Source organism: Tympanuchus pallidicinctus, unplaced genomic scaffold (assembly GCF_026119805.1).
Source record: "Tympanuchus pallidicinctus isolate F22 unplaced genomic scaffold, pur_lepc_1.0 scaffold40, whole genome shotgun sequence".
NCBI lineage: Eukaryota > Metazoa > Chordata > Aves > Galliformes > Phasianidae > Tympanuchus > Tympanuchus pallidicinctus.
Window position 1 is genome coordinate 483,216 of NW_026294759.1, and position 26,537 is coordinate 509,752.

The 26,537-nt window shown below is 43.2% G+C and overlaps 3 protein-coding genes across 9 annotated transcripts in view; 1 reads left to right on the plus strand and 2 right to left on the minus strand.

Annotated features, from left to right (window-relative positions):
• The window catches only part of TULP3 (TUB like protein 3), a 33,610-nt gene extending 28,115 nt beyond the window's left edge, over positions 1 to 5,495 (minus strand). The window contains exon 1 of one of the 4 annotated variants that reach the window (XM_052701682.1): positions 5,313 to 5,495. In XM_052701682.1, the coding sequence (XP_052557642.1) occupies positions 5,313 to 5,353 (41 nt within the window). In that variant the 5' untranslated portion in view covers positions 5,354 to 5,495. Of the gene's footprint in view, positions 1 to 5,216; positions 5,237 to 5,312 lie in introns of those variants that run through there. The other 3 variants (XM_052701679.1, XM_052701683.1, XM_052701681.1) reach the window with 3 other exon arrangements.
• A 20-nt stretch (positions 5,496 to 5,515) lies between these two features.
• On the minus strand, positions 5,516 to 9,995 carry RHNO1 (RAD9-HUS1-RAD1 interacting nuclear orphan 1). Of its 3 annotated transcripts, none has more exons than XM_052701704.1 (3): positions 9,719 to 9,995; positions 8,814 to 9,034; positions 5,516 to 6,545 (listed from the first exon to the last, which is right to left on the minus strand). In XM_052701704.1, the coding sequence occupies exons 2-3, from the start codon at positions 8,931 to 8,933 to the stop codon at positions 5,916 to 5,918; spliced, it is 750 nt and encodes a 249-aa protein (XP_052557664.1). In that variant the 5' UTR covers positions 8,934 to 9,034; positions 9,719 to 9,995; the 3' UTR covers positions 5,516 to 5,915. The 3 variants fall into 3 exon arrangements, with proteins under 3 accessions (XP_052557664.1, XP_052557661.1, XP_052557662.1); XM_052701701.1 differs by having other exon boundaries at positions 8,766 to 9,034; positions 9,719 to 9,987; XM_052701702.1 differs by having other exon boundaries at positions 8,766 to 9,034; positions 9,891 to 9,986.
• A 60-nt stretch (positions 9,996 to 10,055) lies between these two features.
• FOXM1 (forkhead box M1) lies at positions 10,056 to 21,521 on the plus strand. 2 transcript variants are annotated; one of them, XM_052701677.1, is made up of 9 exons: positions 10,056 to 10,182; positions 12,531 to 13,124; positions 14,119 to 14,267; positions 14,469 to 14,669; positions 15,088 to 15,216; positions 15,783 to 15,824; positions 16,716 to 16,794; positions 17,258 to 17,439; positions 18,554 to 21,521. In XM_052701677.1, exons 2-9 carry the CDS (start codon positions 12,578 to 12,580, stop codon positions 19,601 to 19,603), a joined length of 2,379 nt encoding a protein of 792 aa, XP_052557637.1. In that variant the 5' UTR covers positions 10,056 to 10,182; positions 12,531 to 12,577; the 3' UTR covers positions 19,604 to 21,521. The 2 variants fall into 2 exon arrangements, with proteins under 2 accessions (XP_052557637.1, XP_052557638.1); XM_052701678.1 differs by having other exon boundaries at positions 16,719 to 16,794.
• The last annotated feature ends 5,016 nt before the right edge of the window (positions 21,522 to 26,537 follow it).

The window sequence follows — 26,537 nt, forward strand, 5'->3', positions numbered from 1 at the left end:
GGGCTTTTCTCCAACCTCTTGTCCTTCAGTCTGTACATATATCTAGATGTGCATCTGCATTAACCTATATGGCTACTCTATATTATATAACAGCTGCACAAAGATTTTGAATAGAAATAATTTATACCAGTCATACCATCTCTAATGTCAGATCAGAGCACTTCTCCCTTCTACTGATGCTAATATCAACAGTGGTTTAAAAAAAAAAAAAAAAATGCAGAAGAAAAAGACAAATACAGTCTTTATAAGGATGGGTCCTCAGTAACCTAAAATGTAAGAGAAAATATTATAAACTGAAAAGACAATTCCTACAATCTACAGTTTTATAAAGACTTTCAATGTTCTAACACTCGCAATTACTGAGTGCAAATTTTGTGACAAGAACATGGTTTTGCTACTTTTTCCCTCTCTTGCCACTGCTGTCTACATCGTAGGAAAAGCGAGGATTATTTCTTCATTCACACTTATGAAAGTTAAAATTGTTGTGTTTTTTTTTTTTCCCCAACCTTACATACCAGCTAGGGTATGCTTAGATAAAAAGATAAGCAGATAGTGAGAGACTCAACTGTAAAGATTAGAGAAATGGATAGTACAGACATGATAAACAAGAGATAACAAATTACAAGCGAGAGATTAAAAATTGGTGGAATCAGGCTGTAAATACCATAGCAAGCCCTAGATAGATTGTGAATCCGGAATACTGCAATCACAAAAAATATTCTCTTCTTGGAATACGTCTCAGTCACATTTATTCAATATTGAAGTGTAAAAATATTAAATATCAAAAATGCTAAAAATGCAATCAGTCAGTCCCTAATACAATGATATCACATTCTGATGCACATGTTGTAAAGGGTAGGTTGTACAGGGTCTCCATGTAGAAGCAGATGTCCCTGGGGTTAACGGTAACTAGTGCAGGATTATGGTGGTATGTGGGCGCATGTCACCGCTAGGCTGCTGCCACTCGGCCCTCCCTCGTACAGTGGGAGGAGGCAGGGAAGCCGGTGACACTTTCAGCAGGACTGGCCCGGGCCTCCAGGCATTGCCACAGCATCGTCTCGCTATGCCTCATTGTGTCACTCGCCTCCAGCGAAAGCCCCCATAACAGAACTGACCAGCAGCCCTGCGCCTGCGCAACCGATTACGGGAAGCGGAGCCGAGCCTAAAGGTAGGTGCGGCACAGAGCTGGCAGGCTTGCCTCTTCGCAATGAAAGCTCATGGAACAGAATATCCCAGAAGCTATGCTAAGAAACACGGAAGAGAAGGAAGCGATATCAAGCAATCAGCATGACTTCACTAAGGATAAATTCCACCTGACAAAGCTAGTGGCCAATTTTTTTTTTTATTATTTATTTTTAAACTCAACACTGGTGAAGTCACATCTCAAGTACTGTTTTCAGTTTTGGGCCTGTTACTACAAAAATTAAAAAAAATTTAAAAAGACATCGAGGCCCTTACAGCATGTCCAGAGAAGGGCAATGAAGTTGATGAGGGGTCTGGAACACAAGTCTTACGAAAAACAGCTTAGGGAACTGGGATTGTTCAGTCTGAAAAAAAGGAGACTCAGGGAGGGACCTATAGCTCTCTGCAACTATCTGAAAGGAGGTCGTGGCAAGCTGGAGGGTGGGGGGAGTGGGAGGAGCAGCCTCTTCTCCAGCATAATTAGCAATAGGACTAGAGGGAATGGCCTCAAGGTGCCAGCTGAATATTAGGAAAAATTTCTTCTTTGAAAGAGCAGTAAGGCACTGGAACAAACTGTCCAGGGAGGTAGTTGAGTCACTGTCCCCAGAAATGTTTAATAAACATTTAGATGTTGTAGTAACAGATACAGTTTACAGGAGAAATATTCACGGTAGGTTGAACTGGATAATCTTGGAGGTCTGCCAACCTTGGAGATTCTCTGATGGTGCAACTGTATCCGTTGGCAATGGAACGGCCACTTACCTCCTTTATACTTCAGTAAGACCTTTGACACAGTTTCCCATTACAGCTTTTTCTCTACATCACAGAAAGACAGATTTGATGGGTGGATGGCTTAATAGATGAGAAACTGAATGCAAGATTGTACTCAGAGCATGGTTGTCAATGGATCAGTGTCCAGATGGAAATCAGTAACACCTAGACAGGTTCAACAAAGCCAAGTGCAAGGTCTTGCACCTGGACCAAGGCAACCTCCACTATTGATACAAGCCAGGGGATGAAAGCATTGAGCACAGCTGTGATAAAAAGGACTTGGGGGTACTGATGGATGGCAAGCTGGACATGAGCCAGCAATGTGCAACCCTATCCCAGGCTGCATCCAAAGAAGTATGGTCAGCAGGACAAGGGAGGTGATCCTGCCCCACTACTCTGAGCAGGGGAGACCTTACCTGAAGCACTGCATCCAGATACGAGTCCTCAGTACAAAAGAACATGAGCCTGTTGCAGTGTCTGGAGGGGAGCTGCAAAAATAATCCAAGGGATGGATGCCTCCCCAGTGATGACAAGTTTGAGGGAGCTGGGGCTATTCAGCACACAGAAGGCTCTGGGTCTCTGGGGAGACCTGATAGAGGCCTTTCAGAAGGGGACAGACTCTTTAGCAGAGTTTGTGGTCAAAGAACAAGGGGAAACTGTTTCAAACTAAAAGAGCACAGATTTAGAGTGGATATAAAGAGTACGGTTTTTTTTTTTTGTTTGTTTTGTTTTGTTTTTGTTTTTTTTAACAATAATGCAATGAAGTACTAGAACAGGTTGCCCAGAGGTGGTGGATGTCCTGTCCCTGGAGACATTCAAGGTCAGGCTGGACAGGGCTCTAAGCAACCCAACTGAACTACAGATGTCCCTGTTCACTGCAGGGGAGCTGGACTAGATGATCTTTAAAGGTGCCTTCTAACTCAAATGATTCTATATTTACAAATGTATCACATTGAGATGGAGTTTTTGGTTAATGCTCAGACTTGAAAGGGATTGTGCAAATAAAATGTTAAATCAATTCTCTTTTATCTAAGGATGGCACTTGCACAATTTTACAATTGTAAATTACCCTGTAGTTTACAAAAATTCTTGTTAATTTCAAGAAGGTCACCTGCATTCAAATAAAAATACTCAAGGACTAATAGGAAATTTAGGATTTCAGTCTTGTCTGGATTACAGATTAGCGATGATAATTATTAGCAGTTAACTGCTTTTTCCTAAAAAAAACTATAGTTTACATGCATATATATAAAACAATCAAGCCCAACACTCCTGATAGCCTATACTAAGGTCTTCCAAATATGGAATGGAATGGTTCAAGGCGTTGCACTTGCATCAGTGCAATCCTTGACATATGGCATGCATAGATGGGGCGAAGTCATTGAGAGCAGCTCAGCTGAGCAGGACCTGGATGTCCTCGTGGACCAAAAGCTGGACACGAACCAACAGCATGCCCTTGCAGCCCAGAAAGCCAACAGTATCTTAAGCTGCATCAACAGAGGGGTGGCCAGCAGGACAAGGGAGACGACTGCTCCCCTCTAGTCTGCCGTTGTGAGGCATCCAAATCTCAGACCCCCAGCACAATAAAGATGCAGAGATGTTGGAGGAGGTTCAGAAGAGAGCCATAAAGATCGGCAGAAGGCTGGAGCACTCACCTATGAAGAAAAATTGAGAATCTGGGCTTGTTTAGCTCGAAGAAGAGAAGGCTCTGGGGACATCTCATTATGGCCCTCCAGTACTTGAAAGGAGCTTATAAACAGGAGGGGGAAATAACAAACAACTTTTTACATGGTCTGATAGTGATAAGACAAACTTTAAACTAAAAGAGGGGAAAATTAGGTTAGATGCTAGGCAGAAATTCTTTACTCAGGATGGTGAGGCACTGGAACAGGCTGCCCAGGAAGCTGTGGATACCCCAAATCCCAAGACATTGCCCAGGTTGGACTGGACCCTGGGCAACCTAATCTAGCTGTCAGCAACTCTGCATGTAGCAGGAGGGTTGGAACTAAACAATCTTTAAAGTCCCTTCCAACTTAAGCCATTCTACGATATGATTTTGTGATAAGAGCCAAATTCCCTTCTCAATATTTTAAATGCTTACAATGATCTCAGTGTGAATTCATGTGAATGTCTCTACTTTATCCAACATTTTTAGCTTCAGATTTCCCCAAATTAAAAAGAAATGCATAGTACTTACCAAAACAATGAAATAATACAATCAACATTATTTTTATAAAGCACTGAGACACATCATATCAAGATGAAAGTCAATCAGACTTCAAAATGAACTCTAGCTACTACTTTAATTACAGTCATCTTAAATGAAAGACAGCATTGGTGGGGAAGTAGTAAGTTAACACAACACCATAGTATTAATATATATTTAGAAGGGGCCTAACCCAAAATCTCACATACCTATCCATCAAATAAAATTATTTATGTCTACATCCATGAAATTATACAAAACAAGTTCCATAGCAGAAAGAAATTGTATTATCACAATTGTTAACAGAAAAGCAGAATCTTCTCCTGTAGTTTCAATTCTGTCAAAATTTAAAGTCTAATATCTATGCCAGAAAATATTGGGGTATGCACCCATTATTTTTTTGTTCACTCATTTCAGATCAGAACTCGCTTTAGATTTCTTCTTTATGCTGACTTTGGTGTTTCACAGCATATTTGGCTGACCCAAGAGATCATAGGATGCCACCACATTCTAATGCCTTTTATCACTCTCCAACTAAAAAATACCAAGTCTATTCCATCAACAAATATAGGTTTTGTCCTACGTGGGCTTTACCATAACTCAACCACTACACATTCCTTTGTTTCTCTCTTTACTGGCTTTTACATTGCATATCCAAACATCAGAGGCACAAAACAGTTCTTTTTCTGCATTTTCACAATCACTTCACTAATCACATTGTCAAAGTCTCTTTTCACTGCATCCTCACACTGGAATTTGGGGTTCCAGCTAATCTCCTTCCAAAAATCTCTCTTCCAAACTTAACATGCTTTTCCCATTACGTCAGTTAAGCTCCCTTTAGCTGTTCCTTTTTTTTTTTTTTCCCCCCCTCACTCAGATGCCTAAGAGCTTGCTACCGCTTTCACATCTCAAAAGCTCAACTACGTTCAGAAGCGCAAGAAAGAAAAAAAAAAAAACGTTCACAGTGGTTTCTCTCCCGGAGACGCTGCCTCAACCAAAGCCGCGCCCGCCCGCAAGAAGCTGGAACCGGGGAAGCAGCGCACCGCATCGCACCTACCGCATCGGGCCGACCCCACCAAGACGCAGGGGCAACCTGGACGGGACTCGTCGCAGACCGCTTCGCACCCACCTTGCTGCGCTGGGCCCCACTCACCTGCCCCCACTGAGCGCGCATCGGCTCCGCGCGCCTTCCATCCTCAGCCCCTCCTTTACTGTAGGATCTCGGCCGACGCACCCTGCCTCGGCCTCACCGCTACCCTCTGCGACGGAACTCGTAACTTCAGTCCTGCGCCATTGGCCGAAGGCACAGCACACTGCCCCACGACTGGCGGCTCCGCCCCCTCAGCTGGCAAGAACTCGAACCGCACATGCGCAGAAGAGGCAGCCAGGTCAGCGCCGAGCCCCGCCTCCCCCCCCCCCCCCCCCCCCCCCCCCCCAAGCCCGCCAGTTGTCCTGGTGGCGCAGGGCACTAAACTCTGGATCGCAGGTGTGTGGGTGGGAAGACCCGTTGCACTTACTGCCCTCCCCCCACCCTCTGCAAGGAAGATGAGTCCGAAAAAAAAAAAAAAAAAAGTGCCACTCACCCCCTGAAAACAAGGTGCACCCTACACGTTGCTACGACATAGAATTAGCATGCCCTAGCACGATGTATAGCTTAAGCTATTGCCCCTCTTTATCGTTGAAAAGAGCATTTTGTATTTAGGCAAGTCCTTGTGCATAAAATTACTGTTTGGCCAATCAAGAGGCACTCTGACTTCTAGAGTTCAAGGTGTGCCTTCACCAGTATGTCAGCAGTACTCAGCTTCCCTCTGTCTCTCAGGTACTTAAGGAGATGAGGCCGATGCCTCCAGGTGACCTTTATTCCATACTCACGCTCAGGAGTATCCATAACTAGTGTTTCTGCCAATTGCTCCCTCCCACAGTGGTTGACGCTGGACATCAACTCAGCATGACTACTGATTTGTGGCAGTGCACTGCTGTATGCGCAGTTCCTTAAAGAAGGCAACTGTGGCATCCCCATATCTAGTGGGCTGAAGACTTCTGGCCCTACAGGCTGAGAAATAGGTAATGATGGCGTTTCACTACAGTTCTCAGAACCATTCACCTGGATGTTAGCTTTGGATCCTATCCCTTTCTTGCACTGGATGTGAGAATGCTGTGTGTTCTTTCCTGCATGACTCAGCATATCTGTGGAGCGGACTGAACATACTTCTGAATTCTCAAAAATTAAGGGAGGAAATTTGCAGGCCACAGATCTTCGACAAGCTGTCTCTGCACAAAGCAAACCATAGCTGACATCCCGATTCTGAAGCTTGTGAGAACCACGTCGCTTCTTCTGACACGCTCTCAAAACCAATGACTTAGTTGTTTCAGATTGTGGGCACACCTAAAAACACAATAAGAAAAAAAACAATATTTTTTCCAGACAGAGGAACACCAACCTTATTCTTCTCTCCCACCCTTCCCATCTTTCTTCAGCATGGGAATTAAATGGGTAAAGCTAGCTTGCAGCAAAGCAAACTAGTTGTTAGCCAAGCTGGTAAGCAGGAAACACCTCTGAACCTCAAAGTTACATTCTATCCCTGAGAAGTGAGTGGGGTGCAAGTGAACTATCCCTGGGTAACTTAAACTTAAAAAGAAAAGCACACAAGACTTTAAATCAGAAGCCTAAGTTGTCCAACAGGCATTAATGCCTTCAACACCTGCTGACTTAAAACATTTCAGAGCTGGATCCTATTTCTCAGCATAGCAGAATAAATGAACTACACTGCAGCCCAAGTATTTCTGAGCAACTACAGCTACAATTGGGAGTAATATAATGTTAATCAGGCCTTCAAAATATCCCCCTGAAACATGTTTTCTTTAGAGACACTACAACACAAAGATTAACAGATGACCACAAAGTCAGTTCTACTAAAATCAGCTTTCTGTAGAAGACTATCAATGAAATACAGATTATTGAGCTTTGAAAGACTTTGTGCACTTACTCAAGATTCTTTAGGGAATCATGGCTCTAGTTTCTTAATAATTGTATCCTGGTACAAACTTAAAATAACGTAAGTGAACAATTGATTTGAACTTCCTTGCTTCAGAGAACACACCACATAGGCTTTACCAGGAGCCTAGCAGTCAAGAGGATCTGAAAGAGCAGAAATTCAGTTGCCAGCGAAACAAGCGATATCCATCCGTAGAGGACGGTTCAGGGAATTATAAAAAATACCAATATTTTCTAATATCTAATAGTTTCAGTGCTGTTAACTTCAAAGAAAACACTGGATATTTAGAACACAGAACAACATGGTTATTTTAAGCTCTTCCAAACAAAAAGCATACATCTTGACAGCAATTATTTCATGCAGTGTTTTAAAAGCCATAGTACTAACCTACCTATATAAACATTGCAGGGTAAAATAATAATTAAAAAAAAAAAAAAACACATAGAATCATTTGAGTCGGAAGGGATACTTAAAGGTCATCTAGTTTAGCATTAAACGTGAAGGTTGGTGGCATGTGGCAGGGGGGTTGGAGATTCATGATCCTTGAGATCCCTTCCAACCCTGGCCATTCTGTGATTCTGTGATAGTGCAATTCCCCTGCAGTGAACAAGAGCTACATCAGGTTGCTCAGAGGCCTAAACAGCCTGGCCTTTAATGTCTACAGGGACAAGTTGTTCACTACCTCCGCATAACTTGTTCCAGTGCTTCACTACCCTTATTCCTTATATACAGTTTAAATTTCCTTTTTTTTCATTTGAAGCCATTTACCCTCGTCCTATCATAAAAGGCGCTGCTAGAGAAGCTATCCCCTTTTATCTTAAAGGCTAAAGGAATGTTTCATATGGATTTGAAACCACACCTCAAGTCTACTTTATACCAACAGAAACACAAGGTCAATAAACAGAGCTCTAAGAGCTCTCCTAGATGATAATTACTGTTGTATAGAAATAGTCTGCCTTTGCAGCTCCCGTTTTCTTTATTAAAGAAAAATTTAAAAAAACACAAAACGAAACAAAATGCAAACATAAAACTTTGTAATACGGATATAAAATATGGACTCAGGACACTGCAACCAGTCCCTGGAATATTCTTCAGACTATAAAAGGAGCTCATGAGAGAGAAACTATTCTAAACACACAGAATTAAAAAGACAGCAATTTAAAATAAGTAGTTCTGAAGCAAAGGCCTCTGTTCCCTAAATTTAGTGGTGTCATATTTAAACAAAACATGTTTTTAAACAGGTAACTTTTAGATTTCAGCAATTTTGAGCAGCAAAAGATTTCCTTAAAAGAAAATTTATTATGTGCAGGATCTTCAATTGCCATAGAAAGCAAGCTACTCCTTCACCAGAATTAATTTTTCAGAAGACAAATAAAAACTGTGGTCTGTACACACTATAGTTTTATGCCTTCAAATACACAGGATTTTATTTTTTATATTTGAATGTGAAAAAACTCACATGCACTTATTTACGCATTAGACTCTATAACGAATTCAGGTCCATGCTGTTGACTTTCCTTATAAGGACACAAAACTCTCTGTTGCGATGTGGGAGAAAATTAAAAAACCTGTTTTTGCAAGACACAGAGAAATTGATAACATATACCAACCCAGGCAGCAGAGGTGTTCTGGTCTACAGGCTTTGTAGAAACACGTACTGGATTTTCAGCCACATACAGCGGAGTTTCACAACAATGGATGGGTCCCTCCCATGGCCTCTCAAGGAATACCAGCTCTGCCTTTCTAGTTTTGCGGGTACACTTCTTTTTTGGAGGCATCAGGCAGTATTACAAAATGAATTTGAAACCTCATGATGCTTGCTAGAACCAATTGGAGGAGAAGGAAAGCACTCTGAGAAGATGGTCAAGCACCCACAAATCTGTTGAAGATAAACAGAAATTGACTTCCACAATTATTTGGAAACCTCAAATAAAGTTTTTGAGCAAAACACAAATACAGTAACATTGCATACACATCTCCATATAGACTGTTACTTACCAGTAGTTTTTACATCTTTTAATCAAGTTTAGCACATACGTAGTAGAATGAGTACTTAAGTGCTCTAAAGCTTCAAGAAGACATAGCCAAATACATTGTGGTATACAACCATACAAACAAGGTAGAAGTGTCTAAGCAGCAAAAGGAGTCCTGAAGTAGCGTTTTGAATAAGGCATAACATTGCAGAAGATATTATTTCCTTATGAAAATGCATACTTTAAATACACAAGCCATAAAAAAACTCATAGGAATTTTTTTTCATAAAAACACTTTAGAAATAATTTGAAAGTCATCCATATTTAACAAGACCTGAGCAAAATACGAAAATATAGAACCAGCTATATTCAAAACTGAATTCAAAACTTCAGTTCGTTTTTTCCATTTAGAAGCAGATTGACACAGGTGAGCAATTTCAAAGAAAATACCTTGCAAGAAGTACATTTTCTCGGTAAAGATATAAAGCTACGTAACATCTTAACTGCTTACTACACATTATCAAAACAACTTAACAGCCCCTTTAGCAGATCCCATAAGGTTTTGAGATACAGCCTTAATGTTCACAAACCAGTGAAGTTCAGATGCTCTTTTCTGGAAATCTCTGAGACGGCCGCTGAAGCTTCTCTTTCCTTCCACGAACACAGCGAACACGAACGCACGCACTAAGAACCAAACTTGGCAGTAAAGCCAGAGTCTCAGAGGCTCTGGCCAGGTAATTTCTACTGAAACAGATGACCCACCATCAAACTTAATAACAACCTCCTCCACCAGACCACCCAAACCAGACTCTTCACCGGCGGCCAGGCAGATCCCTATGCTACTTAGCAACCACCCATTGGTCCACCTCTCTTCGCCCCGCCTACCGCTGCGTTTCACTGGTCCGGGCCCGCACGTGATACCAAGGAACCGCCAGGCGCCAAATTCAAACAGGGAAACGATCGGTACTGGGGGCGGATGGGGAGGACGGCGACCGCGACCGGAAGTCCTGAAGCTAACTTTTCCTTGTGCGTCTCCTGCTCTGCTGGGGAGGGGGTGAGTTGTGACCAGGGCTCGGCGTTCATTCCTTGCCGTGCTGTGATCTCCCGCTGCTTGGGCGTTCCCCGTGAGGAGCTGGGTTGCCTAGTGAGATCTCCTTTGAGAGTTCGGAGGCAAATGCCTAGATGGAGGGATCCTGGGAGAGCGGGCGGGATTCACTGGCGAGGTCGTCGGGGTTAGCAGCACCCGGCAATCCGGGAGGTCAGGGTTGAGGTTTGGAGTGGGTGACGTAGGCTTGAGGGGGTACTTGCTTAGCTCTTCAGTATCCTGGTTTTTGCTTCGTTCTCATAGCTCAATGGAGCTGTGTGCTTCTGGTGTTACTCTCTGCTGCTGAAAACAGCGTTTGGCCTGTTTAGGAAATTATTTGTTCCTCTAGGAAGTGCGGTTTCCTGGGGGCTGGCTGATAGTTACGCCTCCGTTGTTGTCTTAGGAGATCTTTCTGTAAGTGAGCAGAGAACCTTGCAAAAGGCTCTGCTTGTCCCTGAATGCTACAGCCTGCGTGTATGTTTCTGTTTCTGGCCTTCAGCTGCTGTGCAGCCTCTGAACCCACTCCTTCCTTCTCACAGAGCAGTTCATCTGATGGACGTTTTCCATTTTGTGTCTTTGCAGGTGATTCTTACTGTGAGCTTCTTTTTTTTTGTAAAGCCAGTCAAAACTACTAATGTAAAATGCCTTTTTCATTGTTCATTTTTGTTCTGCCCACCTTCCCCAATGATAACAATAAGTGCAACTTTTTTTTCTTTTCTCCAGTGGCTTGCTGCAAGAGGCAATGTCTCTACATCTAATTCTTAAATGGCATTATATTTATAAGTATTGTTCTCAGAAGATGTTCTCAGCTTTTTACCCTGAAAGCAGTACCTTCCACTGTATAATCTAAATTATCTGTCACCCAAAAATTTGAAATTTAAATTGTTTACTACTCTATCATGAATCTATCTAGTGCTACACAAATCTATAGAAGAAGTGACTAAAGCACTTACTTTGCCTTTATTTTGAAGTGCCTATCTTCTGCTTTAGAAATATGTATACTTCTAATGATCAGGGCAATTTCTGCTTCCCACATCTTTTACCAGCTCTTAAATCCATTTATTTTTTTTTAGGTTGTGATCTATTGCTTACAGCAGAGTGGTATTTCTGTGTTCTGGTTTCTCACCCCTCCAGCTTACTGGCTAGTGTGGTGAAGTCACTTCACAGCTAAGTATTAGCATCTATAAAGCAGATACCACAGAATTGTAGAGGCTGGAGGAAACATCTAGAGATCATCAAGTCCAACCTCCCTGCTAAAGTAGGTTCCCTACAGTGGCTCACGCAGGGAAGCATCCAGATGGGTTTTGAATATCTCCAGAGAAGGAGACTCCACAGCCTCTCTGTGCAGCCTGTTCCAATGTGCCATCATTCTTGCAGTAGAGAAATTCTTCCTTGTGTTAGCCTGGAACTTCCTATGTTCTGGTTTCTGCCTGTTGCCCCTTGTTCTATTGCTGATGAAAGTTTGTCCACACTGATTTGACTCCTATACTTCAGATATTTATAAACAGCCAACTAGAATGAGGAAACTGTATTTCTCTAGGTCTGAGAAATTAGAGGTGGTAGATAAATACAGAGCTAAGGAATAATTGTGAAGAAAAACAAAATGGTATCATAGATCCATGGAATTGTAGGGGTTAGAAGTGACCTCTGTAGATCAAGTCCAACCTCCCTGTTAAAGCAGGTTCCTCATACAGGTAGACATCCAGACAGGTCTTGAATATCTCCAGAGAAGGAGACTCCACAACAGCTCTGGGAAGCCTGTTCCACTGCTGCATCATTCTGACAGTAAACAAGTTCTTCTTTCTATTAGCATAGAACTTCCTGTTGTTCCAGTTTCTGCCCATTGACCCTTATTCTATTGTTGCTTGCCACCAAAGAGGCTACCCCCATCAACTTCACCCCTGCACTTTAGTTTATAAATATTATAGTTTTTATAACTATTTATAGTTATGAGATCCCCTCGCAGCCTTCTCTTCTCTAGACTGAAGAGTTCCAGATCTCTCCCAGTCTTTAGATATACAGATATACGTGCTTTCCTTGTTATTAGATACATCATGGATCTCAGCTTCTGATGCAAATATTTACTCTGCAAATATTTCTCATATCATGCTTCCACAAGCTGTTGATAAAAGAGGTAAAGTATATTTTCCTAGTCAATCTTGTTACAAACTTTCATTTTTGTTTTTCTTTCTGTTTTCTAGCAGCATGGAAATTGCTGAGAACATGTGTGCTGTGAAAGACCTGCAATGTATTTGCTGACCTCTTTTATCTATTCCTACTGTCTACTGTGCACTTATGTTGTGTCTTTTGTTTTGCAGGACTTGTTCCTCTCATTTTCAATGGAGAGTAACTGTTCAGATAAATAATGAGGACCAGCCCTCGCAGGCCCTTAATTCTCAAAAGAAGGAAACTGACCCTTCTACAGAAGGAGGTATCCAGTACTTCAGGTAGAGATGAGAACAGTGGTCATGATGAAAAGACACCTACGCAGGAGCACAGCCAGGAGGACCAAAAGGACAGCCAATGCAGAGACAAAATAGACTGTGGCCTGCAGAAATTTCCAGCGGGAATAAAGATAATGAACCATCCTACCATGCCCAACACGCAAGTGGTGGCCATCCCTACAAATGCAGATATCCAAAGCATCATAGAGGCCCTGACAGCAAAAGGAAAAGAGTGTGGCAACAATGGGCCCAATAAGTTCATTCTCATTAGCAGTGGGGGAACTTCTCGTTCAGCAGGTTTGATACTATCACAGCACCTTCCCTCAGTGGAGAAACCTGGCGCAGTGGCTAGGTCTTCGAATAGTCAAGTAAGAGAGAAGAATATTTCACAGACACCTGAAATTGCAGGTGGATCAATGGACTGGCATTCAGGAATTGATTCTTCATTTGCACAGAAAACGGAGAACAGTATGTAACCCTTACCCTCTTCTCCTTCTGAAAGATAAAGGGATGCAAACTGGGACAATGAGCATAGTACTTGAATCACAGTATGCAGCAGTGAAAGTTATTCAATTAACTACTAAATAGCTGTGCGTGTGTAATGGAATCTGAGGGATCTTGATGGATATACTTTGAAAGAAACAGTCCTGGCATTTGAAAAAAAAGCAAAATTTCTGTACTGGATAAAAATTCTAGTCTAGAAGAATAATACATGAGGCAAAGGACTCATGAATGGAGTGCCTTAGGCAGTGACAAAAGGGGGCCTAGACCTTTGAAAGAGAAATGATTCAGACCCTTTTATAATTAGGTAGCAAGTGCTTCTTTCTTGGCTGTCTCCTGAAGCTGGTGGGCAAACGTTAGAAATTGGATTGATTTTACTTTGACTTGCTTCTCAGATCATATTTGTATTTGGAATTTAAAACAGCTATATAGATTTGGGCTACAGCAAATCTTATCCTGCAGGCTACTGCTATCTGAGAGGAACCGATAGATAGCTCCAGTAACTGTATTACTGAAAACAACCCCACCATAAAAAAAAACATTAGTTTTCTACTGTTGATGTTCAAAACCATGGAGAATTTTTGATTGCTTCTTGGGTTATGTGCCAGGTTGGAGTTTATGCCACTTTCCTTGACTTTTGTTTACTTTATTAATCCTTTAGCTAAAAATGCTTGAATTCTCAAAGTGCTGGAGTCAACACTTTCCTGTTTTGGTTGAGAACAATCATTTGGTTTGAATGTTATGATTTGTTTTTGTTTTGTTTTTAATGGTACAGCTTTTTTCAGGAACTCAAGGTATATAAACTAGAAGCTTTAGCTTTGCAATACCATCTTGTTCCTATCCTGATTCAGGGATACCCTTTCAAAAAGTATCTGTTATTACTTTCCTTTTGGCACTTGAGATGAAGGAAGAGAAGAGACACTTGTAAATAAGCAGAGCTTTGGGCTTGTTTTCCCAACAGGCAGTGGTGAGACAATGAGCTCTGTGCTGGATAATAGTCTTACTAACATCCAGTGGCTGGGGAAGATGAGAACTGATGGACTAACTCCCTGTTCTGTGAAGCAAGGCACGGAGAAAGAGAACCAGATGCCTCTACGGGGAAGAATCAAGGTAAGTAGGAGAGGACAACAGTATACGCTAAAACTCTTGATGAGGATGCAATCCATCTGTATTAGAAGACTTGCAAGAACTAGACGTGACAATCTCTAAATAATCTGAGCGCTCCCTTTACCAATTTAAATAGCAGTACATGAAATATCCAGCCCTTGTCAACTATTCAAGCACTTATACATTGTTTCTTCTGTCTCTCAGACTGAGAATTCTGCAGCTGTTGCCATTCCCTCCTCCTCATGGCAGGATTCAGTATCAGAACGACCTCCGTACTCCTACATGGCCATGATCCAGTTTGCCATCAACAGCACTGAGAGGAAGCGTATGACTCTGAAAGACATCTATACCTGGATTGAGGATCATTTCCCATATTTTAAGCATGTGGCTAAGCCAGGTTGGAAGGTAACAAGCAGGTCCTCAATTTCCAGTTGGCCACCGGGTGAAACCTGTGAAAGCATTCCAGCTGAAAATGAAAAGTTGTTTCCCAGCCCGCAGAGCAAGATTGAAATTAATTTAAAACCCCACCCCAAATATCCTCTCCTTTCAAATGTTCCACATTTGAATTTTTTAATTCTTTTTCTCGTTCCATTTAGGCAAGGTGGTGGGATATTTGATCACTGAAGTAAGAAGGAGGATCTTGTGTATAAAGAGAATAAGAGACTTAATGGTAGAGTTGGCTGGGTTTGCAGTGAATAATAACGTCCACTTTTGAGCTTTAGAATGGAATCTTTCTGCTAGACAGTCACATTTGAGATAGACCTTTCTGTGCTGATAACAAAAATGCTGTTTTTCAACTTCTTCCTTGTTCCTTTCTCCACAGAATTCTATTCGGCATAACCTGTCCCTCCATGATATGTTTGTCCGTGAGACATCTGCTAATGGTAAAATCTCATTCTGGACTATTCACCCTGATGCCAACCGTTGCCTAACATTGGACCAAGTGTTTAAGGTGAATGCTTCATGCAAAGAAAATGGGACAGCTATCCAGTCCCTAATTGCCACACTAAACAGATGCACTTTAATTTGAAAGGAAAGTTAATATTCAGTGGCATCAGCCTCCATGTAGAAGCTAAATTCAGTTGCTTCTCCTGAAAAATAAATGATCTCTGTATTTGGAGGAAAAAAGAAAAGGGTGCTGTGGCTTTTGCTGCTGGAGCTTCTTTGGGATGCATTCATTCTTCAGGTATCACGCCAAATGTATTAGCTTGTTCAACCTGTTTCCATAGGGCTGCGGCAAAGTTCTAATGAGAAGCTTTCCACTGACTTAGACCAGCATTTCCTCTGTTGTTTGACTAGACACTCACAGGATAGAATTGTTCTGTCCCAGCTGGATTTCCCTATCTAGGAAATTTTTCAGATTTTTTTTAAGATGTTTTTAGTCTCTTCTATGTTTTGTGCAATGGGAGGGCAGATTCATTCTCTGGTTTGCTCAGATTATGCTAGATTAATTTGTCCCTTTTTATTGTTGGTAATTTCCTCTTATTTTTCTCCTTCTCACTGCCTTGCTGCCACTAGCCGCTGGACTTGGGGTCAACATCGTCTGAGCACTCTGAATCAGTAAGACTCTGGCCTCGGCCTTGGACTTCTAATCTCCTCTTGCTAGAAAAAGATAAGAGATTTGGGGAGGGGGACAGAATCACTGCTGCACATGATTGTAGAGCTCTGTGTACACCCATTTTTGGGGAATGGAGTCAAGCTAATTACCTTCAAGTTATATGTCCTGTCTACAGCTGGCAAGAGCTGTAAAGTTTTGAGCAACTAGAAGTCTACTGCTAAAATAGGCTGCATGGGCAGCTTTCTGAGACTTCAGAGAGAGCTGAGACAGTGGGTTTCAGGTACAACCTCCACCTCTGAGGAAGCAGTCCCAGCCTGTTCTGAGTCTCAGAATCAAGAAGAATAGGATCTCTCTGTACTCTTTTTTAACTTCTGGAAACCAGCTGTACTGTGAAGGATAAACCTGTTTGCTGTCTCTTGAACTCAGCAGTTTTAACAGTGATGGATTTTCAATGAATTAATCAGACTATCTGTCACCACTACAGCCCTGGGCTTCATTCCTTCTGCTTAGACCATTGGCTCCTCCTGTGCCTTTGCTTGATTTTCAGGTCTATGGTTTGTATAGAGATAAAATACGCAAATAAATGTATGCTAATCACATTTCTGCATTGAGGACACCCAAACAAGGTCAGCTCTACTGCAGACTGTTGTTGGAGCAGCTCTGTTGTACCATTTCTGTTTCTGTGTGAATTTTTAGTAGCTAGCCGTGAGATGGCATGGCTGTAAAACAGCAAGTATCACGGAGATAACACCCAGTACTCATGCTGGCTCTATGACTGCTGTTTCTATTAGCTCAGTACAGGCTTCTGATTTGCAGTTCTGAACAAGGCAGCAGAACAAAGATGAATTCTTTTATTCTTCTCTCTTCTCTTTCTTATTTCACAATGTTTACAGCAGCAAAAGCAACATGTTTCAGATCCCCAGAAGAACATGGGAAGCAACAATAGCAGCAAAACTGAATCCCAAAACGCACGTGAGTGTTTACTTCAGGCTAGACTAAAAAGAATAATTCCCATAAATTTCAGGTGCTTTCACAGATTTCCATAGGAATAAAAATGTTAATTGTTATCCAGATTTGCCTGCTTAAAGGCTTCCTACAGCTGTTCCCATCCCTCAGCACTGGGGCTAAAAGTAGTGCTGTCCTCTCTGAGAGAGGATGTGATAGAAAGATGGAAGGAACTAGCTGTTCAAACCAAGTGACAACAGAGCTTGCCCCAGTTTGAGGTCTAGGACCTTAAGGAAGGTTATATTTTGCTCTTCATCAAAGCTTCTGGCTTGGGATTTGTATCCTCAAAACTAGCAAAGAAGGCAAATGAATGTAATTGACCAAATGGTTATCTGGAAGTATTTAGAAGCACTTACGGTTAGGTGTCTGGTTCTCCATATGCAGTGAAAGAAGGGTAGGAGGCTAGCAAATCTATTCTTTTCTCTTCCAGGACGAAAGATGAAGCCTTTGCTTCCTCGCATCAACTCCTACCTTGTTCCGATCCAGTTTCCAATGAGTCAGCCTCTCGTCTTGCAGCCTTCTTTGAAGGTTCCTCTATCTACGGTACAGGGAGCATCCCACAACAGCTCAGACACCTTCCGGAGCAATAAACGTGTGCGCATTGCTCCAAAGGTTGTTTTCTTTGTTTCTGTCTTTTTTCCTTCTTTGTAGGGGACTGGTGGAATGAGTGTTTGTGTTTTGTATGGTTTGTTTTCTCCATAGCTATTTTCTTCCATGGATTGTGTTTTTCATGTGGTTCTTTTATGCATCTTCACTGGGTCCTCCAAGCATGTGAGCTTCTGGCTAGGTGACAATTCTTGCTTTTCCTTTTCTGTCTGTATTGTGACTATACCTGCTGGTTGAATTGCTGTATGTATGTTAATTTAATTCACTAGAGGAGTGGGTGCTCTGGATTGAAAAGTCAAGACCATGTTTCTTCCCCGCTCAGATGAAAACAAATAGGACTAGAGGAAATGGCTTTCTTCTGCCCCTGAAACACTCAGATACTTTTTTTATAGCTCTAAAGAGGAAGCTGTGTTATAAGGCATTGCTTCTGAAAGAGCATCTATTTACAAGTTGAACATCTTAGAGGCTTCTAATAAATGCTTTTTGCTAATTTTGTAGAGTTCCTTGGTGTTCTGAGCTGAAGAAAAAATGTAATCGAACAGATCTTTCTCTTTGTGTCTCAATGACTGTCTCAGGCACTGTTAGGCTTTTTCAAGCATTGTTAGGCTTCTTCTCGTTCCATTCTTTCTAATACTGATCCTGTTTTCCTTTATGCATCTGCTCATTTACATTCTCTCCTCCTATGATTTCTTTTCCCCTGTGCGTTTTTCTTTTGATAATTTTAATATTCTTATTTGATTTTTTCTTCATTTCTATGAAGTATGCCATCACAGTTTTTGTTATTGCATACATAAATAGTGTAAGGAGGATCAAACACAGAAATGTTCATCTGCCTGTCCTCGAAGCTGCTCATAGCAGATACACTCCAAAGGGTGTAACTTCAAGACAAGTAGCTAAAATCCTTCCCATTATGATATCTCTCTGTCAATTTCAAAGGCAGATCAATGTCTAGCTGTTGTTATTGCTGCCTCACTATGAAGATCCTCCTTTTACTTGTCCTGCTGTCCATATCTGCTGGTCTTTCTTTTTATCTTCCACTGTCATTTGCATTATGAGTGGTTAAGATTCTTGTTTACTGACTGCATGTTGCTTGTTTTTGTTGTTTGTTTTTTTTTTGTAGATGTCGCTCTCTGTTGAAGAGTCATCCTCTTTACCCATAGCTGCGGCAAAGGAGGAGAGCCAATTTGATGAAGGATTTTTTTCCCCAACACATTGTCTGAAGGAGAACAACTGTCAGCTTGGTGAGGAATCATCTTCTTTCCCTGAGGCACTCTGCATTAAGGAAGAGGAAAGCTCACAGCTGGGGGACTGGCTGTCCCCTTTTGCTTCAACCATAACTGTAAAGGAAGAGCCAGAATTGTTTGTCCCAGCCTCAGCCATGACAGAGAAGAAATGTTTCACTATACTGAAGTCACCATCTAAGGGTGTTTCTGACACATTAGTTATAAAGAGATGTGAGAGGCGGGAAATGAGCAGATCCAGAAGGAAACAACACCTAGCACTGCCTTGCTCGGAAGAGCCTGTCGTCATCTTTCCAGAGAGCAATGAATTTGATCCTTTCCAGTTAGGGGCAGACCTCCCCTTACTGCAGGAAAACCAGCCTCTAGAGAATGTATCACAGCTGAGATGCCTGCAGGAGGAAGAGGGGCCTTTTAAAACACCAGTCAAAGAGATGTTCAACAAGTTGCCAGTTTCTTCCACTCCCTGCAAAGCAGCGACTACTACCCCCCCACTAGGGGGCCTTGATCCCTGGAAGTCTGCATCCTCAGCCAAGAGAGGTAATGAGCTGGATTTCAGTCCAGTGAGAACCATTCAGCTGCCGATCACAGCCTTCCAGGAGAACCAAGACTTGCTGGCTTTTAACAGCACGCCCCTTAAAAATCCTCTCCCCGAATCCTCTTGGGAACTGCTCAATACAGTATCCAACGACACAGCGCACGGCCCCCTCACGAGCTCTCCATCTGTTATTCACAAATCTAGTAAGCAGTTGCCCCTTGAACTACCAGCCTCTAGTTTTACTGAAAACCGATCGCTCATGGAGGGCCTGATTTTGGACACCATGAATGACAGTTTGAGCAAAATCCTTTTAGATATCAGCTTTCCCGGTCTTGAGGATGAAAACTTAGGAACAGACATTAGTTGGTCTCAGCTTATACCTGAACTGAAGTAAACTGTCCGGAAGACTGAATTTGGCTTATTTGGATTTTACAGAAAGCACTCCTGAGATCTATTAACGTAATGAAAAGCAGACAGTCTTTTTAGACAATTCCTTCATTTGTGGGAGTACTGACTCCTGCTAAGCTGGGAAATGGGCCGGTTGGCTGCTATGAGCTGCCTGTTTGAGCTGCAATGGACTATTTATGTGCGTCAAGATAGAACCTCTCTAATCTGGTGCTAGAGTGGAGTCCCTGGAGAGGGGTTAGCATCTAGATAGGCCCTGGACAGCCCTGGCTAATCGAGGTATGAGAGGAAACGGGTACACTCCTCAATTATGTCCAGTAGGAAAGGCTCTGAGCACTTCCTCCTTCTCTGTCCTTACTTAATTTTACTTTGTTCCCATCTTATTAGCATCTTCTGTGTAGGTTTAATGGCTTTAAGCCCTGTACATGCCTTAAATTACTAGCTCTTTATTACAATGGTAACTTTATTCTTGTAGCATTGTTAGGGGAATATTTGAGTTGGCAAATGATTTAGCTTAGCTTTGTCCATATGTTCCACCTGCCCTGTATTCCTCTAGATGAGAGCCCAAACTACCATTTTCTTTTAATCCAAAAACACATTGGCCTTGAAAGTAGCCAAGGCAGAAATCTGAAGAATCATCTATATGTGACTGAGTGCCTACCCAAGCTAAACAGAAAAAAAATGGTTAACTGAATTGCAGCATGAAATCTTAGTTCATTTTTCCTTCTCAGCTCTCCTTCCCTTCCCAGGCTGGAATGGAGAAGAGCTGTAACTCTTTGGGTTCCATAGTCCTATTAATCACAGAATCACAGAATTGTAGGGGTTGGAAGGGACCTCCAGAGATCATCGAGTCCAACCCCCCTGCCAAAGCAGGTTCCCTACACCAGGTCGCACAGGTGGGCATCCAGGCAGGTCTTGAACATCTCCAGAGAAGGAGACTCCACCACCTCCCTGGGCAGCCTGTTCCAGTGCTCCATCACCTCACTGTAAAGAAGTTCTTGTGCACATTTGTGCAGAACTTCCTGTGCTGCAGTTTCTGTCCGTTTCCCCTTGTCCTGCCTCCACTCACCACTGAAAAGAGTCCGGCCTCACCATTCTGCCCCCCACACCTTAGATATTTATAGACCTGGATCAGGTCCCCTCTCAGTCTTCTTTTGTCGAGGCTGAACAGACCCAGTTCACTCAGCCTTTCTTCATAGGGGAGATGCTCCAGGCCCTTCACCATCTTTATGGCCCTCCGCTGGACTCTTTCCAAGAGATCCCTGTCTTTTTTGTACTGAGGAGCCCAGAACTGGACGCAGTACTCCAGATGAGGCCTCACCAGGGCAGACTAGAGGGGGAGGATCACCTCCCTCGACCTGCTGGCCACGCTCTTTTTAATGCATCCCAGGATGCCATTGGCCCTCTTGGCCACAAGGGCACACTGCTGGCTCATCGCCAACCTGTCATCCACCAGGACACCCAGGTCCCTCTCCGCAGAGCTCCTCTCCAGCAGGTCATCCCCCAACCTGTACTGGTGCATGCAATTATTCCTCCCCAGATGCAAGACTCTACACTTGCTTTTGTTAAACCTCATCCGGTTTTTTTTTGCCCAGCTCATAATATGTACGTAGACGGCTTAGTGGACTCACAGTTGCAATAAGATGGATTTCTACGGAGTGGTTAAAGCAGCTTTCATTTCAGACATCAGCTGAAAACGTGAAACAGAACTTGTAAAGTGAATACTGGTATTTTCACTGGCAATTGACCTCTGGGAATGAAAGGTATGTTTCTCCCATTGCAATAGAGCTACTTTTCCCACTTCTTTAGACCTCATGTCAAGAGAGGAAATGGCCATGGAAAGAGCTAATCCTTCTGCTTCCAGACAAATGATGAGTCATGCATCTACATACTCAATAAAGTTTTTGCAGGGGTGCAGCTGAGCATCATCTTTACTGCAGCCACTTCTAGCAAGGTGCTTTGGCTGGACCAGAGTATGAACAAATGCTTTTGCTTGCCTTGCCATGGGCTTTAGCCTTGGATCTTAATTCTGGGGAAAGAGACAGGTTGCTGTGGGAGGGGAGAGTATCAATGTGTTGATACTCCCTTGATGATGTGTTTAGTACAAGTCTGCATTTCTAAGAACCACTGCATACAGGGGTGCTGCTTTGTGCGAAAGGGCTGTTGATAAACTAGTTTCAGTAGCAGGCCAAGCAACCACAGCCACGATCTAGGCAAACTTCAACTTGTGTGTCACTACTTACAAGACATCAGCAGACACACCTTGCCTCAGAATTTTCTCCAAATCTTAGCGATCTTTCTTGGTATGGTGCCAATGACAGTCCCTGAAAGTCTCTTACTGCCTGATGGGGGTAAGTTATGCTGAAATTTTCTGTTACCTCAGGCAACAGAATCTCTTGGAATCTCGTTATCCTACCTGAAGCACTGAGGATAGGAATGAAATTCCTTTAAGCAGTCATAGAGCTTGAAAAGCTATAAGAAATTAAAAAGGAATAGAGAGGCCAAGCATTTACTTTAGGCTTTTCACCCACAGCTGTATCACAAGAAGCTCCGCTAGAGATGCAGAGGGAAAGTGCGTGAAGTTGAATCCTCTGTTTTGGAATTCAGGATTTGTCTACTGCATGTGTGATCTCTGGTCTGTCTTACGCAATGATCTGATACAAAACACAGAGCAAATCCACTTCTGGTGGACTGGAGAACTACAGACTCAGATGCTGTGGGCCAATGTAATAAGATAGGAGGCATTACTTTTGGAGCAGCCTGTGTGTGTGTGTCTAGGAAATGATGCGCAGTGCAGTTGCTCACCACCTGCTGACTGATGCCCAGCCAGTCACCTGAGTAATGGCAGGTGACGATCACAGCCGAAACCAGGACAATATCCACTCTTATTCCACACCGTTTACATCATGCTTTCGGGTCCCGCACTTGCCAAAGTACCCTGGTTAATCACCACCACCCTTGCTCGGTTCCACCAAGGTTCATCCTTTGTTAATCTGTGTAACTTACAGGAGTAATATTGATACAGCAACCACACTGGTGATGACATACGGTATTATATAGCAATTAACACATGAAGGCCTCTTCAAAAGTAACGCCCCCTACTTTATTACGTTGGCCCATAATGTCTAAGGCAGATGTTGGTGGCATGGCAGTGGAGGCTGAACCTTCCCGCTAATATTCCGTTTCATTTTGTTGCTGTGTGACAGATGACAGCTTAGGGGCAGTCTGGCAAAATGGCATCAGATATGCAAGCGCGTATGAAGCAAAGACGTGGAATTGAATTTCTCCATGCAGAAGAAATTGCATCTGATGACATTCATCGACGCTTCCTGAGCATTTATAAATAACAGATAGTGGATGTTAGTGCAGTGAAGAGGGGGGGGGGCGGTGCATTTCAGCGGCGATGGCAACAGTGGATCACCTCTGCTGGTGCAGATTTTTACAAGTGCAGCACTCTCGTTCGTGGCTGGCAAAGATGCATGGCTAATGGTGGTGACTATGTTGAAAAATACTGTTCTGTAGCTCTGTCACACGTTGGGCTCTCCGTGTCTGTTGTAGTTTCCATGGAAATAAATAGGAGGCACTACCACTGTGTGTTCTCCCCCCAGAATCAACCCCCCCGAGGCGCACATCAGAATTCCCCATCCTACCATGTTACCCACAACATCCACCCCAGTCCTTGAGCAAAGTAGTCCCATGGATAGGCTTGCCCAAAACAGGAATAACTCGGATTATTTTCCCCAGCATGCTCTTTATCATGTGCACTGGGGGAACTTGATCTGTTTCTACAGCACATAGGGGTTCTGATTAGGCAGTGCCAGCTCAATTGGCAGATCCTCTAGTGTTAACTAACAAAGTGGCCTTTGCTAAATGTGTACCTTAACACTCCCAAAGTGTCCCAGTACCCATTGCTCCCAGAGTAGTCTTTCACAGTCCGTTGTATCATTCAGTTTTTTCCATGGGCTGGTGTGATAGGATGTCAACGGTTTACAGGCTGGTTTGGCCCGGTTCCATGAGTAGTGAGGCAGGGGGACCTATGCCGCAGGGAAGGGAAAAGGGAAAAGGGTAGAGAGATGGGCCTAAAAAAAAAGCAGCGGCAACAACCTGAGGAGAAAGACGCTCATTTACTAAAGAAGATATCAGAATGCAAGATAGCACACATTACTCAGGTGACAATACAATATAATACAATTGAAGTTAATAAACCAAATAAATTGAGAGAGAGTCCGAAAAGCCAAAGGTCTTACTCTAAGCAAGATGATACAATACGGCTGGGAGCAGAAATGAGCCAGAAGATCAAAAGGGGAGGTCAAGTGACTTACAGACAGCTTTTGTCTTTCCCTCTGAGCAGAAACGGTATCAGGGCAGCAATAGCCCTCGGTGTAAAGAGAAGTTGTTCTCTTCTGGGAGAGAAGTTCTCTTTACACTGCCTCAGCGTAAAGAGAAGTTCTCCTTCTCTTCTGGGACAGGTACCTGGAACTGGAGCATTAACTCTTAAATCCTAATGCACTACATGATGTTATACTGCAGAATACTGATAACAAAAAATCATAAAGCCATGACACGGGAGATGTGATTTACCCGCTCAGTGCCGTGCTCTTTGGCCCAGGTATCATGAATCTTTTTTCATAAATGAGTCCAGTTGTCTAAGCCAGTTCTTTCTTGGGTGCCTTTAGCTGTAAGTCTTGCTTCTCAAGGCCCAGGATAGTGTTTTGGATAGTGGCACGGGGTGTAGGATTTGCTTCTAGCCACCTGGTGGTTACCTCCACCACTGTAAGCATGTGGTGCTTACTGTATCAGATTTGTTGGAAGTGTGATATCCATCAGCTCACCCCGTATTTATATTTCAGCCATTGTTCTACATACCAGAGAGGCTTTATCCACTTGGCTTCCTTGATTGAAGCACATTGTGCATTTGTGGATAACCTGTGCAGTAGTGTCCGTGGTCAAGTCTTCCACTCGAACGTTTGCATGTTTGAGCGAGCCCATTGTATGTTGCATCTTTTGCTAGGTGGCCTGACGTATGGTGGACCTATCAAGCTATAAAAAAATTCACCCTTATGTTGCCAGTGGAGATCTTCCTGAACCACTTCAATTTTAATAGCCCAATCCACCTGCTTTATATTTTGATGTTCTTCAGCGGCCCAACTCAGATATAGGAGCAGCTACATGACATGCCAGGCAGCAACATTGGAAGGCCATTTAAATGGCCTTCGCCTCTGCACATTGTCTTGATTCACTAAATTCACTTGATTCAATTGATTTACTAAATGTATATCTCAGTGCTCTTAAAGCATCATTCAGTTTTTTCCTTGGGCTGGAGAGCAGCCCCACTGAATAAGATGTGGGGCTCATCTGGCACACAATGATGAATTCTTCCTTAAAATGTTCTAAATAAAACTTAGGACACAAGAAACAACAGAGGCAGACAAGTAGGAGCACATTAGGAAGGAGCTGGGCAAACCAATTAGTATGATAGCGCTTTATCGCAATTGTCCAAAGAAAATTTTCCTTAGGTCTCATGAGATGCAGAATGGAGTTTGAAGTTGGGAGGGATATTTCTGCGCGAATAAATGAAGTAAATTGTTTTGTTTTGTTTTGTTTTGTTTTAAGTTAATTCAAATAATTAAAAATGAATAAAAACAACCAGGTAGAGAAAAAGTGCTGCCACTGTAATACTGCTTGAAGGAGAATTAGGTAAATTCCCTTGGCTTGTTTTTGACTATGATCCTGCTTTCTCAGGTGTTAACTATGATCCGTGTCCAAATGTAAAATCAGGAGAAAGAAGATCAGCATGGTGGAAGACTGATCCAGACTGATTAGAAATGACCATTGAGAAAGGAACGTTTGTAAAAGACCAAGAAGAACCTTTGGGACTTAATGGTGACGATGTGCTGTGTATCTGCTGCTGCGAAGAAGAGATGAGCAGTGTTGGCAAAGAATGGAGAGATGATAAAATAGGTATTCAGGCAAACAACTCAGTGGCTCTCCTCTGGATCGCTGTGAGCATGGTGGGCTAGTAAGGAGGGTTGAAGATTCAGAAATAGATGTGTTAGGAGGCTAGCTTAAGAGATGAAGTTGATTGATGAGATAGGAAAAGAGAAACTGTGTAGTGAACTAGACCAGCTGTCAGATCTAATTCAAACCTGCCCCAGGGCAAGTCTGGCAGGCATGACAGGACAAATGACTGCTACGGAGCTGGGACTGCCTACTTTGCCTGCCGTGCCAGTTAGGTGTGAATGTATATTTTCAGTGCAGCGATGGGTTGGTCATGGAAAGTGCTCTGCAGATGAGGGAAGACTGGGAAGAGAAGGCAGAAAGGGAGAAGGGATGCACAGAGCCCCCACAGAACAGTGGGAGTCATTTTAAAGTCAACTTCCTAGAAGAGTGGTTTGAGAAAAGCCAGACAGGACATCCCATTGGTGTTACGCGAATAGTTTCCTATCTCGGATGCTCTCGAAACAGTTGAACTGTCTCTAAACACGCAATTCAGTGGTGCTGGGGCTGGCTTGTGTTGCAGCCGTTTAGCTACGCGGGGTGAAAGCCGCATTCCTGAAGTAGCTCCGAAGAAGCCTGTGAGTCAGGCCTGGCTGCAAGGGGCTAGACGTGGGGCTGTGCTGGCCTGCGATCGCCGCGCTGAAGGGCCGAAGCGTGGCTCTCAAGAGCGCTTGACTCGGCAGCCGAAGGGGACTGCACGGAGGCTGGCAGCTGCTAGATGACCGCCCGGGCTGCGACTGAACGCTCTGTAGCCCCGGGGCTTCCGGCGCGGGAGCTGGTTTCTCGTCCGCGTACCCCCACGCCCGGGAAAACAACAGGCAAGCGGCGGCGTTTCCGCGGCTTGTCCGCCGTTTGGAGCCGAGCCGTCCTGAACAGCGATCGCAACTTCTTTTGCCGACCCTCACCGCCGCACTGCTTTCTGGAAG